General features: G+C 41.6%; 1 protein-coding gene across 2 annotated transcripts in view; it reads right to left on the bottom strand.

Moving 5' to 3' along the window:
* CELF2 (CUGBP Elav-like family member 2) overlaps positions 1 to 15,450 on the bottom strand; it is a 986,198-nt gene that overhangs the window by 697,144 nt on the left and 273,604 nt on the right. For both annotated transcript variants that reach the window (XM_069229233.1, XM_069229201.1), the window contains exon 2: positions 2,481 to 2,516. In XM_069229233.1, coding sequence (XP_069085334.1) covers positions 2,481 to 2,516 — 36 coding nt within the window. The remainder of the gene's footprint in view (positions 1 to 2,480; positions 2,517 to 15,450) is intronic.

Here is a 15,450-nt window from a genome sequence, read left to right on the forward strand (position 1 = left end):
CAAATCAGTGTAGTGCAAACTGTTAGGAGGTCAGCCTATGATGGCTGTAGAGATCAGTCAGTCATATTTTAAAACGATTAGGAGGTCAATGAGCACCTTTCAACGGTTGGAGACATCAGTCAGTCACCTTGGAGAGGCCAGTTGGTGATAGTATTATGGGAGGGTGGCAGGGACTGGCAGTTCCACTATTGGGGTGGAGGAGGGCAGTCAGCCGAATAAACATGGCTATAAAGCTCAGTATCCCCTTTGCAGGATTTGAGGAGGGTAGTTAGCTGCTTTCTAGTGTTAGAGCAGTCAGTCTGCCCATGACATGAGGCGCAAAGGTCAGTATGTTGCATTGTGTGGAATTTATAGATTCTTTTTTCTAATAAAAAAGTGTTTAGAATTCGGCCTGTCTTTTTATGGGGGGCAAGAGAGGTCCATCAGCTCCTCCACTGATAAAGATTGGTCAAATCTCATATAGGAGGTAAGAGAGGTCCACCAGTTCCCCTATTGATAAAGACAGTGTGTCAAGAATTGATGGACTTTGGCCACATTATCCCATTGGCACCGCTTGATTTGAATTAAATCACTGCGCATCTGAGTCTTAACAATGCAAATTGCAGCTAAAGGACACCTAAGTACTCACTGTGATGCAAAGAAACTGCTTAGCAAGAGGCAAGTCAAGGGGCAGCCATGAACCTTCTTCACTATTTTTCATGGTCTGCGCACACTGCTCTCTCCTGTGTCACATCATCTCTTCACCTTTCAGTGTTATTGAGCATTGTTTTGCTTTGTCTTACTGCTGCCCTGCCTATGGAAACTTCGGATCTAGCAGCTTCAGCTCATTGCCCAGTCTATGGACCATTTCATCACACCAGGCACGGTCTGTTCATTTCTCTGATGCACATACACGCTTGAGAGCGGATTTTAAGATCTTCAGTACTCGGCGCAGATGACCCGTTGAGGCGCTGATCACTGGTCATGGTTTCCCTCTGTGTGATTCTGACTTATGAGCCATCCTTTATGCCACCCCACGGGCCCTGTTTTAGTAAATCGTAAGTGAATGTACCAAATTGGAAGTCCTATTGTAATGAAGGTAGTCCCCTAAATACAAGCCGCACAAATAGCCTTCATGCATTTTCTTTTGCACACACAATTCATCACCAAAAGCGCACAGTTACAGAAGCAGCACAATATTTAAAAACATTTCAATAGGATCCAAATTCCAAAATACCCTGCTCGAGTAAATGCCATCAAAATATAATGCAGATGGTCGCTGTAGTACATACATTGACGAGCATCAAGAGGTGTGGGGTAAAAGGGACACGTATACGCAGCTAATCCGTTGCAGTTATTTTAGTAGTTATGAACAATATGGTCTGTTATGACATAATCGTGCCTCAAAGGCCCCATTCGACTTGCTGCTTCCTGCAGTGTGAGACAGGTTTCAATATTTTTGCTAAGGCTCATTTTAGTTTCCAGTCTGACCTGACCAGGACTATTTCACATACAACAGTCAAGAGATGCAAGGTATCTTCCACCATGCGGGATGGAGAGAAAGCAATGATTGCTGTTTTCAATTTGAAGCAACAGAATATCTTGCATTCCAGTAAATGGATCAACAGATGACAGAAGTTTCTCAGGGAAGTACTAATGGAAACGATTATTTCCCAGGGATCATTTGTATATAAACAAAGCCAGTCATAGAAGAAAGTATTTACAGTAATAGGTTTACTACAAAACAACCATGTTGATATCTTTGTTTCCAAAACTGATGATTATTTTCGAGAGCGAATATAATCAGGTTTTACATTTCACATGTCCTGCGCACTCAATAAAACACTTTTCCTGTGAGTGTGTTTTCATACTCTTCTGAATATTAACATTTTGTAAGTTTAAATATGAGAAAAAAGTTTGCTCTTATAATTGAAGGCACACAATTCTCTTGCACTACTTAGAACTGTAAATGTGACAGTGATGAAGTAAATGAGCTGTTTTTCGGAGACTTTCAGGCCTTTTCTGATTTTGCTAGCAAGGGCCTTAAGCGTGTTCTTTGGACGCACAGACCTAGCAGTACATTTACCAGACCCATATTCCTCAACGCTTCACGCAGTGTCGGGCTAGCTTTAGGGCTCTCTGGTACTGCCAGATGGGCCAGTGTATGTATGACCCGTTCTTTTCTGGTCCACCGACCACTGTCCCAAAAAAAGACCCTATGCACCGGCCCTTTCAAGCGCTGGAGTACCCAACAGGCCCGTGCAACACTGCAGTTCAGCATACAGCCACCTTGAAAAAGAAAATATAAAAAAAGGCCAGGAAACGAAAGGCTGTGATATCCGTGTTACTAACGCTGGCTTTGTGGTGAACGATCCCACGTTTTGAAATAAGTATATCCTAATGCCAGTATCTCACAGTGCATCGCTTTATGTATTTTAGCACAGTATATACCTGTGTGCACTAGTTTCATTAAAAAGGGCAAGGAAAAAGGAAGTGCCTACCTTTCATAGGACGCAGACCCTTCTGACGCACTTTGCCTGCAAAAGAAAATGAAGGAATTATTTTGGTTTTGGGATTAAGCAAGAGAAAGAATCATCGTCTATTGGAGTCAAATGCTACCACATAAACAAAGAAAGACCACATCGTCAGTGTCACATCATCCAATCAAAATCAATGCATAACTTTCTTAAAGTCTCACTTTTTGCATATATTAATCCAGGTAAAACAATGCGTGTGTAGACAGTTCTATTACACAAGCAGTGATGTCAGGAAGCCATGGACGGTGAGCAGGAGGACCAAAGTCTCCTCCGAGTGGGCCCTGCCACTGGTGCTCCTTATTGTCAGTGTCACCTACCCGGAGGCTCCTACTACAGAAATAATACTAGGTCACTCCAAGTGAGATCCGCACACCTGCTATGATCCGGCCCTTCTGTTTCGTGCAAGGGTGTGCCAGTCTTTTTGTTCACGTGCAGCCTTAATTTGTTACATTTGCACTGTAAATTCAGGACAGCTAACCTTGTTGTTGGCTTGTGATTCTAGAGAGGGTCAGAAATATTTATGTCTTCGTTTTTCTAACTTAGGATAAAGTAGTTACACAGTTGTGACGTTAAGAGAGGCTAATTAGGTTTATTACACTCCTGTAATGCTCACTTAATTAAGTGCACCCTTTCTTGTTATGATTGTTCAAAGTGTTTGAAAAAGTCACAATCGTGCTATACCGAATGGTTGTGTGCCATTACAGGAAACAATTCTTCACATGTTCAATGAGTTCTTTTCCTTATTGCTTTACTCCAGGGTTCCCCAACATTTCTGTACCCACAGCTACTTCTGATCAGTGAAAATCATTGTGAGCTAACGAAGGCAAAACAACTTGCGCATTGTGACCGGTGACCCGAAGCCCAGCATCCTTGACTTTAAGACTACTGTCCATAGATCCAAATACTATGGTTTGAACAAAATACTTTAACTAGGGGCAGTAAGACAGGGCTGCCATGTGTGTCAGTGAGAGCGTGGTCTTTGGGGATGTGAGAACATGTGTGCATATGAATGGGGTATATTTGTATGTGTACCTGAAAGCCTGTGTCATATGCACTTGTGGCACAGCACATAGCTTTCGCCATATGTGGCTCTGTTAAATGCAACCATTTTTTTTTACATGGGAGAAATGTAAAGTGCAAAAATGTTCATAATGTGGAACATTATTTGACACTCTAAGTTTCTCCAATTTAAAAAATAACTATTTTTCAGTTAGAAATATGGCACAGTTTTCTACTGGCCACCTGGAGCAAGAGTGCTGCTGTTTGTAAATGCAACACTTTGAAAAAAAAATTGAAAATTGAAATGAAAACCTAATTTAGTCATAAATTATGTTTTCTTTTTAATTTATCCCATTTAAAAACATTGAGATACATTTTGTTGTCGCCTCCAACATTGAGTTGACAAGGACTTTCAGTTAAGAGTTGAATACCTCAGTTCTTCACCTCTGTGCCATGGGTCATTAATCTGATCCAGCACTGCTCCATATCAGGCCCTGCTATCTGCAGCCTGATGATAATAATGTAAAACAAACACTGCCTTCCCTTAACTTTAGAAGGAAAAATGTGACCCTCTGATTATTTAAAAATAAACTCAAGGCTCTGAGGAACACAGAAGGGGTCTGGGAGTTAAAGGTATCTCCTGATTGACTGGTTGGAGACAACTGCTTTACTCTAACACATAGCAGATGCATCCAGATAGTAAGGTATAGCTTTGCCCTTCAGTGCACTCAATACAGTGATCTTCATAAAGGACTTGGAAGCTGGTCATCCAAGTCCTACATCCTAGTTTACATTGGTAAAGTGTCTGTCAAACCTACATGATTTTTTATAACCAAATTGATCACCTGTATCATTGTATATACCTATTGTAAAGTGAAAGCTAAGAGGGCAAAAGGGTATATCCATGTTGAGTTAAGCTTCTGTGAAATTGTCTGGTGTCAGAAATTGGGTATCTAGTTGGCAGAGGTATACACCCTGTCCGAGTAGGAACCACAATCCTAGTCAGGGAAAGTCAATTACACAGCATAAATTACCCTGTGCCCACCCTCTGGTAGCGTGGTGCAGAGCAAGCAGGCCGGACGTAGAAGACAATGTGTAAATTATTAGTGCAACACACACACAATAATCACAAAAGGTACACCACAATAAGGCTTCACATGGGTGTAAAAAAATAAAGCTCATTTATCTGGTTAATTCAAGATCAGAACGATAAAGATCCAATTCGTAAACGGTTAAATATTTGCTTTGCAGGATCAAATAAAACAAGGTTAATAATCGATGATGAGATAGAAGAGGTGGTGCTGGTGACTCCTCAGCATGAGTGTGCATTAATTCCACAGATTGCAGTAGTGTACAGACTACGTTCCTCTCGGGCAAGTGGTTGAGTGATTCCGGGGCGCAGTCACCAAGGAAGCAGTTGGGGACAGCGGTGGAACTGTGAGGCGGCTGGGTTTAGCAAGGCCACTTTCAGGTGCTTGAAAAAAGTGGGCAACGAAGGCTACTAGGGCCGCTCTGGGTAATTGAAGATGCAAGTGGTAGCATTTGGCAAAGCTGCTTAGGGTGATTGGAGCAGCGAGCTGCAAAGTTAAGCAGGGCTCCCCCGGGTGATTAAAGATGCAAGAGGCAAAGTTTGCCAAAGTCCCTCGAAGCCACTCTGGGTTTGGTGAATGAGTCTTGGGATACCGGGCAGAGATTAGCAGGCAGCAGGACGGTACAGTGAAGCATGGCAGCAGTTCATAGGAGAAGTAAATCCTGGCAGAGTGGTAATCTTGGCACACAGCAGTCTTTACTCCAGCAGTGTTTTCTTGAGTCCATAAGTGTACTGCTTTGAGTGGGTCATGGACTCAGTATATATACTAGAAAGTGCCTTTGATGTGGGTAATGACTACAAAGAGTTCTTGTGAAGTGAACATGTCCCCCTTTCAGGTCAGCCCCAGCTCCAGACTATCAGTGGGAGGTAATCAGCCACTTTGTGTGGACTCTGCTTACTACCCTTTAAGGTGTAAGGATGAGCCCTTTCTAACCCCCTCCCCAAAGACCCATCAGTATGCAGATGCATGGTGATGGAGCTGAGTATCTTGTGTTGTGGGTGTCCGAAGGGAATGCACAAGTGTAGCTGTCAACTACCCCAAGCCAGATGTGTATTGGAGATAAGCTGTGGGCACACGGGGCACTGAGTGCAGAGAAATGCCCACTTACTAAAAGTGACATTTCCAAATTAGTAATAAGAAATCCTAACTTACCAGTAAAGGGGATATATAACTACCACTTCAAAGGTACTAAACATGATACAGCTACTCTTCTAGATCAGGAAATACAGCTCAAATGTATTATGAGAAATTTTCAATGCTGGCCTATGAGAGGGGCAGGCCTCATTGTAATAAAAAATGACTTTAGGAGTTTTTCATTACCATAACATAAAAATTTAATTTACAGGCCCTGCATATATGGTAGACCACTTTACAAGGGACTTACAGGTAAATTAAATATGGCAATTGTGGTTGCACTAATGTTACCAAGTTTTAGGGGAGAGAAGCACATGCACTTTTGCACTGATCAGCATTGGTAAAGTGCTCACTGTCCTAAGGCCAACAAAAAGATGGTCAGAAAAATAGGAGGAGAACGGCAAAAAGCTTGGTGATAACTCTGCAGAGAGTGCTATTTCCAAAATCTAGTTTACTAAAAATAATACAATTAGATATGTTGTATAATGTAGCTCAGAATAGCAGTGGAGTTTAACAATGAAGGCCATCTTACCAATACTGTAGATTGCTTTGGACAGCTTTGATGTTAACAATTGACTAATCTGAACTGTGAATGCAGTATCCATTTTGAGATCAGTCCGTCAACCTAAAACTCAGTTCTGATCGGATTGCAAAAGTCAATAGAAAGTGCACTGCTGACAGTAGGGGCTGTAAACAAAAGAAACTGTGGAATTGTTTGTTTTCACAACTTTATAAGGAGCCTGCACAGATAAGACCAAGGAATCAATTTCAGCTTTGCTTTTCAGAGACTCGTCTGTCAGGATTTGACAGGATCTCAGCTTGAAAGGGAAGACAAGACACTGCTGCCAGCAAATCTTAACATGGTACATTGTGACCAAATGCCATTGGTCAAATGGGCCAACAGATCTGGGTTTGATCCTGAGGCAGTTATGATTTAGTTTCCACTGTGAAAACCAGTATGCAATTGGCCACTCCCCTCCCCAGTGGTGGGGTGTTACTTCATGATATGTCATCCATGGTGAAGTAAAGTGTATAGTATTACCAGTTCTAAAGAGGATTACAGACCCCATGAAGATATTGTTTATTTCGCCCATAAACGTTAGACTGCCTTATCGTTTTTCTGAAACAAGGACAACTCAACCACTGTGCTAAGTTTTAAACCCCAAGTTTGTGCTTCTCCAAACCAAGCACTCCTAAAATATATTGCCTACAAGCATGGACAGCATGTAAATACCCAAACCTTGCAATTCTCCTTTACAAACGTTTTTACAAAGCGTGGCATTTTTATATAATAAAGATATGTCCATCACTAAAAATAACCTTGTACAGAGAAATGGAATAGTGATGCTAAAAGCATTTAGCAGAAGGAAATAAAACCCTTTACAGGGTTAAGATCACAATGACTGATATCAATCAATCATGTATCCAAAACCGTAATTGTATGGGTGGAAGATCTAAGCTAATTTATAGAGTAGTAACATTTCTATACATTGAAATGCACTAACTCTGACAGTTACACATTTTTACTATTAAAAGTAAAGAGGACAGGGGAGATAGGACAAAAGAGGTGGGGAAGGGAAATCTATCTGATTAGTTCTTAGCAATAGGAAACTCTTCACAATGTAGAGCGTAATTGTATTTGTCATGACAGTAAGATACCACACCCACTTCCAAAAGCTGGAACCACTTCAATGTGTAATGCAATTATAAAGAGATTTAAGGATGTGTGTTCTTTTGTAAGTAAATATGTAAGGTGCCACACAATTTATTGGATGACGATAAGACAGGGAATCATTTTGAAATAGGCGTTATACTCACTTCTGAAAAAAAAAAAAACCTAGACGCGCATGTGTGAAAGGAAATATTAAACAAGCTATTCCATTCAGAGAGAATTAATTTGGAACCAATAGATTTTAGTAGATTGATGAGTTGTGTATCAGGATGAAAAAGGTTATCATAGTGTATTGAAGTATCTATTACCAGTAAAACTGTAGGGGCATCTTTGGAACGTGTAATGTTAAAAACCTTTGTATCATATTGTCTATGTGATGCCAAAGAGGCAAACATGCTTGCAGTAGCAAAATATGTGAGGGACGTCACCAGGAGCTAATGTACAATTCCAGTAGCTATCTGAGTCTGATACTGTAAAAGAGAGTCCAATAAAAATGATGTATGAAACATAGTTTTATTTGTGAGAGAGCTGGTGTAATCTTTCATATGAAGAGGAAACCCCAAATGTGTGTCCATGCTGAGGGGCAAATAGCAGCATCAGGTTCAGAGTTCAAGGTAGAAGTTCAGATACTGGAGATACATTTTGTCTCTTGGCTAGTAGGAACCTTGAGAAAATTGTATGTCTTCAAAGCTCCATGTCCTAACTGCGTGCAAAATGTTTGGAATACTGGAGTAGTGAGTGAGACCTAACTTCCTGGTAGTGAATTTTAACTTTAAAAAGGTATACCTCTAAATTAGATAGTTTGTGTTTGTACTGTAATACTGCAAAATAAATAAGATCCTTAAGAACAGGCTTTTTAAGTAGAAAAATGCCTTTTGCCACCCATTCATTCAAAAATTAATCCTGCCTGATCTGTTTGTTAAACTATGGGTAAGCTACGTCAGGTTTGGGGAGTTGTGACAGAGTTTTTTTTTATCTATAGTATGTATGGAGTCAATTGTATTATGTATAATGGGCAATGATTGAGATATAGTAAGACACCTGATGTTGTGTATCGGTAAAAGAACACAAAGCAGGAGAGGAGCAGATCAGTCCTTTTCTATAGGAAGCCATGTAGGGGTATTAGAAGTTACTGAAGAGAAACACCAGTCAAAAAGGCCAAAAAGGCCTATTGATGTCTAGGAAAGTCTAGGAACTTAACTCCTTCTTCTGTCATATCCATTCATGTCTTTCCGAGAGACATTCTGGCTCTTTTTGCTTTTCCATAAAACGTCCATAAAAGTATTGTCAAGTAATTTGTAGAAGTTGTGTGAGTGTTTAAATGGGAGCATACTGATCACAAAGTTGATAGTAGGTATGCACCACAAGGTAATTAATTTTGGAAGCCATTGTTTGATCAGTTCTTTGATTTTAGAAATTATTTTTTCTTCATTAATTAGTTCTGGGCGGAGTTCACGGCGAGCCACTCTGTGGAATTTCATTGAGTTGATTAAAAACTCAGTGGAATTCCACAGAGACGGAGTTCCGTGAGCTGGGGAGTCCTGAAAGCACCCTGGGTGAGCTCTGCGCCGTGGGCGGGGCCTGCAGAGTTTGTGGGCAAACTCAGAGTGACAAAAACTCAGTTAGCTCTGCCAGTGAAGTGGAGCTCCCCGCCTACCCTTACCATTAATTGACATAGTTTCTTGAGAGCCTTTACTAAAATACTTTAAAACATTTTTGGGAAAGTGATTTGCCATTTGAGGCCAGGGTTTTGGTTGTGGGAAGAGAAACAGTGAATTTTCATGGGGAAGACTTTCGTTTTCTTTCTGTTGAGAGTATATATGCATATTTCCGAATATTTCAAAATCACATCTAGGATACCAGGGATAGCTGTATCTGCTTCCTATGTAAAGATTAAACCATCATCGGCATAAGGTGCTATGTTTTGTGGGCCAGAGGGAAATGGGATACCTTTAATGCTACTTTCGGTGCAGATAATTTCAAGTGGAGCTTCAGTAGACAGAATGAAAAGCATCAGGGGAAAAGGGCAACCTTGATGGGTGCCTTGTTTTAAGGAGAATTTGTTTGAGGTACAGTCATTGATGTGAACTGAAGCTTGTAGATTGTAGTTAAAAGCAAAAACCACCCTAATGAAATTCTCACCAAGGCCAAATTTCTTAAGAGTAGTTCACAAAAAGATCCATTAAACTTTGTCAATGTCCTTTTCTGAATCCAAGGCCTTGGCGGCTGATGGAGAGTTTAGAGATTTAGCCTTTTTACACCTTGTAAACCCTATTGTCTTGTGTAACATTTCCTATAGAATGATTTACACGCATATGATTTTTTTCTCCATAAAATATTTATGTGATGTAAAGTACTCTGACACCCTGTACTGGTATGAATAGTGCTATAAAACAAAAGAAATGCATGTGGAAGAGGGGTTTGTGGTGAAATGACAGCACTGTTGGGGGGGTGGTAGTGAGGGAATTTGTGGAAAAGGAGGTCATTAAGGTGGGAGCAACAAAAAAGCTTGGTTGTACTGGGTGCCACCAGCCTAATGCTGTCCCTGCTTCCAAATAAGCAGCATGATAGGCTCATGAGTAGTTTTTTAGGTCGAGCCTAAGCGTACGGCCTCTTGTATACTTTTAAACATACTTCTTCTGTGGGCCTCCAGCTATTTCATTTGTTAGTTTCAGTGTCATTTAAAAATCCTTGCTTGCTAGTGGTCAGTCATGCCTCTTTGTCCCTCCTTCTTCTGTCTGGCAGCAGGGACCAACTACTGTATAATTATGAGTTGTCCTGTTTATCTGGTCTGTAGGGGAGTTTTTTTCTTTTTTTTTTAAACTTTGTTTCTTGCCCCTGTCCAGGAAAGCTTCTCTTTACATTTGAAGAGCATTCGTGCTCTGAGCTTCGCTGTAAACAAATCTATAAATCAGACTGTTACCTTTGTCACATTTGCCCTTTGTGGGCTCTCTGCACTCTCTCTCAGCTACCTGTCTCCCACCCTTCCTTGGCTTGGATTTTCTTTACCAAGTGTGCCTGCCTGTGGTACTTAGGGTGGAGGATTTCTTCTAATTGTGTATAGCCGAGGCACCCAGCTCTACCGGGGTTCTGCAATCCTTAGAGTCAGTGCCCACTTCTGCTCCATACTAAGATCTCTTTCGCAGCTCCATCAGTGCACATCAGTTCACACACTCCAAGCCCCTCAGCCATGCGACAGCCCCACAAACGCTGTCTGCCAGAGCACCTCAGTTCTAACAGTCAGTACACACTGCTGTACTGGTATTGGGACCTCGGGGGCAGCTCCATTAGTGCACCTCAGTTCACATACTCCAAGCCCTTCAGCTGTGCTCGTGCCAGAACCCCACACACGCTGTCTGCCAGAGCACTTCAGTTCTTACTGTCAGTACACACTGCTGTTCCAGTACTCTGAACTCCGGCGCAGCTCCATCAGTGCACCTCAGTTGTACCCCGGCAAGGTCACCTCCTCTCCTATACTGGGACCCCGCTCACACACAGTTACATTACAGCAGCTCAATTCAGACCTACTGCCAACCCAATACTGGACCCAAAAGAGCAAAACACTGCTCAGCCAGTGCACCTCAAGTCTAACATCCAATGCCACTGTTGATGGGAACCTCCACAGCTCTGCCAGAATCCATAATTTCTAACATTCAGTGTAGGTTTCTTCTCAGTGCTGAGGCTCACACACACGACCCTTGTCGCTTCTGTGATTCAAAGGCAAAGCCTCTCCCATGCTGGGTCCCACGCGCAGATTCACCAGGGCACCTCAAGGCTAACACTCGGCAACAATGGCACGCCAATACAAGGTTCCACACATAGCTCCATTAACATACCTCACTTCTGACCTTGTGTGCCCGTAACTATTCTTGTACTGCAGCCAACATGCAACTGTCAGTATACCTCAACCCTAACCTGCAGGGCCCCATTATTCCAATACCAGGAATTACACAGTGCTCAGTTTCTCATTCCTCCCCTGCTGCTTTTCTGTTATTCCGGCACTGGGCCGGGACACAGCTTTGTCTATACCCCCAATCCTGATCTGAAGAGCCCCACTATTGCTGTATTGGGGTTCACATACAACTCTGCAAATGCACCTCCTGCTGTTCTGCAGTGTCCCCTGCAGCTCCACACTCTGACTTCTGTTTGAGGACGTGGGGGAGCCAATTATATCTATTATTAAATGCCATCTTTATTTGGGAAGGTCTGTTTCATGTATTTCACTCTGTTGTTTTCTTTACTCTGTTTACTGTCAATGTTTTGTTTATACCCCACTTTTCTCTTTCCAGCTCTCAAAATCCACACGTTAAGTTTCATTCTTTCTTTCAAGTGTTTCTCTCTAGTCCTCTCCCTTTTAAGGGTCGAGCCTGCTCTAGCATGCGCTTGTGCATGCGTATCGTTTGCAAGATGCTGTAGTAGTTAAAAAAGGGCTCGGAGCCCCGTCCATATCACATAAGTGTCTTTCATTGGTTTGTGGGCTTGCCTTTTAAAATCTGCTTACTTTCATTAGTGGAAGGCATGCATACGTCATGCCTTTTCCGGTGGTTAGTCCTCCTCAAGCGCAGCGACCAAGTACTGAAAACATGCGAGGCTCGCTGTTTTCTGTCCGGTTTGTGGACTACTTTTTATCTTTTTCGCAGCGCGATCTTGCTTGGCAGAAGTGGAGTGCTTTGCATGATATCGACCCTGTTACATAGCTAATTGCACTTTCGCCGGTTACATAGATAATTGCACTTTTGCTAATAGGTTTCACTACGAGTGAACTGTAGCAGCGCAATCGCACTCTTTTTTTCCATTTAATGTGGCAAGAAAAGTCCGGTTGGGAGTTTACAACTGCTAATAGCTCTAACTCTGAGAAATGCAAGACCTGTTGCATTACAAATACTTGTTTTATTTCCCTCTTCCTCTTCCTATCTCTTCATTCGAACTCGCAAAAACTTGATTATTTCTTTCCTTGTTTCGCTCCACCTTTTTCTTCAGCAGGCATTCATTCTTTCAATATTTTTTCACTTCCCCTCATTCTTTCTTTGTCTTTTTTGTTTGCTCTTTCCTTTGACTCGGTATTCGTCCTTTCATCTTTTTTTCTAGATCTTTCTTCCTTCCTTTCTCTGGTGTTTTTCTTATCTTTATTTGTCAATTCACGTTTTACTATGAATTCTTCTTTTTCCCGTCTGTATGTGGAAGCCAAAAGTTACTTGATGGGACCAGAGGTGTCAAAGTGGTTTTCCAATTCTCTGTCTGTGGGAAATGTGTCAGTGCATAAATGCCCTGGTTCTTTTCCTGTTTGTTTCTCTAGTCAACCCTTTTTTCTCTAATGTTAATTTTTCTCTTTCTTTTTACACTTTTCATTATTTTTTCCTCTTTATCTTTTGTTCACTAGCTTCCTTCCCTTTTTTCTTTAGTCTCACACATTTGCTATATATCTTCTTCTAGTTTTGTTTTATTTTTCTTATTTCTTTCCCTTATTTCTTTAATTTCTTTGCGACCCCTTCTCTTTCTTCCTTTTGTCTGTTGTATTCCTTTCGCTTCTTTTTTTCTACCCCATCTGCTTTCTCTGCTGAGGCCTAGTTATTAATGGAGCAAAAGGTCCAGTGGCACCAGGGCCCAGAGACCTATGGACCTCACTCAACTCCAATTACTGCTCTATTTTCCTACTGAAATCTCAGTCAACCATTTTCCTTTCTTACTCCAGGTCCCATGACACTGTTACTACACCACTTGTCCTCTCCATCTTTACTTCCGAGTCCCTCTTTCCTTTCACCCTCCAATCCATCCAAAACGATATTGTTGTTATGGTGTTTTAAGCATTACACTCTAATGCCAAAAGTTTATTTCTGATTAAGGTTTATATGATAACTGTATACGTTTTTAAGATAGAGGAAGAAGGTAAATGGAAGTGCTTTAGTTAAATGCTGGGCCACTGGAATTATATAGCACGAAAAGACATTATGAGGCAAGGTTGACCAATTTATGTGCCAAGAAAAGTCCAGTTATGAATTCACAATGCTAATAGCTCTAACTCAAGAACATGCGAGACCTATGGCATTGAAAATGCTTGTTCCTACTTTTCATTGATCCCAATTGGTGGGATACATGTGGCTAGCTTAATTTTCGTGTTTCTTTACACTTATGGTAACTATACATGTTTCCTTCCTAGAAGAGTTGGTTCAAGCAGACATTTGTGACCTATATGTTTAGGGAAAGGTATGCAACATCATTTTTCTCTTGAACAGAAAATGAACATCTTGCAATTAATTATTTTTCGAAATTCTCGATTTTCAGGCAGTTGTTTCTTCTTACATAGTGCTTGTACCTCATAGTTTTATCAAAAATTATGAGTGCAACGAGAGAAAACTACTAATCAGCTTTACCCTCCTCTTATAATTTAACATACTAATTATACACTCTGGGCAGAAGTGTGCAGTTGCCAGTGTAAATATATTGACATCTATAATCTGAATAATCCCTCTTAGACCCAACTAAATCTAAGGCACGTTTTCTAGATTGCATTATACAATATTTATGATCGACAGTAAAACTGTTCACAGGAGAAGAACTTTAAATCTGCAAACCATTGGTTAATAGAATGAAATATAGAGAAGACATACATTTGTTCCTTCACTCCCAAGGCTCTCCCTTCGCTCTCACGCAATACATCATTCCGAGGCCTGGTGGACATGTCTTTGTTAGTGAGCTCTGCAGCGAGTACAGCACACTTACACTAGCTCTTCCTTCAGAGAGCCTCACTTTCCAAATGTAGCTGACTGCAGGAAAAGAGGACAGGAAATGGCAGGCTTAAGATAGCCATTAATCTGTTCTTTCATGTTTATGCCTCAGTAAAAAAAAAAAAACATTTTCCATCTCTCACTCTGCTTTTTTCCCTCCCCCAACCAAGATGAATTTCTAATAAAAGATGCATCAAGAGAAAGTGCATATTTGTCTGACTACTGTTAACATTCCGATAGAGGTTGTAAACTATGCTTTATATGTTATTTAATAAAGCATGCTTCTCTTTCAAAACATACACAAGCAGCATAGATATCTGCTTTACTACAGAGAACCCTCACAATAACCCGCATATAAACCGCAGACGAGAGTGCCCTGAACAGCAGGCAAAGTGCAGTGCAGCGGTCAGGCCAATTTGTATGTACTGAAATTCAACATTTACATGAGATAATGCGAGAGCAACAGAACTGTCACACAGACCTCCCATACTACGCTGATGGTGGCTATCACGATGTCACCTAATAGCAGGAAGTACCACACAATCACAGTACAGTACACCCTCTGCTCACCTTACCATACACACAACACAGTTCACATATTTCAGATAATCAGTTATGAGGGCCAGACTGGGAAACCAAAAGAAGCCCTGGCAAAAATATTCAAACCAGCACGCTTCCTTCATCTCCTCGTGCAATATCTCTTACCATTCATCCATTCTCTCTCTTTCTCTCTCTCTCTCTCTGCTCCCTCTTTGGCATCCTGATCACTTTTTGTCTACTTTCCTCCTCCGTAATGCTCTTTCTCTCTCTTGAACCCTTCCAGTGCCTGCTGCTATTGACCTAAGGAAGCTGGGGAAAATGATAGAGGCACCAGAAAAGGACCGGACTGGCCATAGCATCAGGCGTTTCCTCAGGAGGCTGGAAGCGTGGGGGTCGGTTTGGCAGTGGTAGGGGCCGGTTTTGTTACTAGGGCCGGAATTTGCAGCAGTGCCACTAATTCAGCCCCAGTAAAAAACAAAAGCAGCAGTGCTTTGCACTTGCTAATCACCCTCCTCCCACCAGACCCAGGGGCTGATCTGGCATATTTACCTGGGCTGGTGTGGTTTCTCAGTCCAGCCCTGCCCTAAAAATCGGCCTCCAAGGGCTCCTGCCCACTGAGGAAATGCAGGTGAAAAAAAGGCCTGTATGGGCAAATCCTCAACAGCACTTACTACCCAACAACACATATTTAGGGGTGGGCAGAACCTTTGGAATTTGACACTGCAGAATTCCACGTAGTTAAAAAAAATCTCAGTGAGTTTCTGCAGAGTTCC

The sequence above is a fragment of the Pleurodeles waltl genome, chromosome 4_1, assembly GCF_031143425.1.
Source record: "Pleurodeles waltl isolate 20211129_DDA chromosome 4_1, aPleWal1.hap1.20221129, whole genome shotgun sequence".
Classification (NCBI taxonomy): domain Eukaryota; kingdom Metazoa; phylum Chordata; class Amphibia; order Caudata; family Salamandridae; genus Pleurodeles; species Pleurodeles waltl.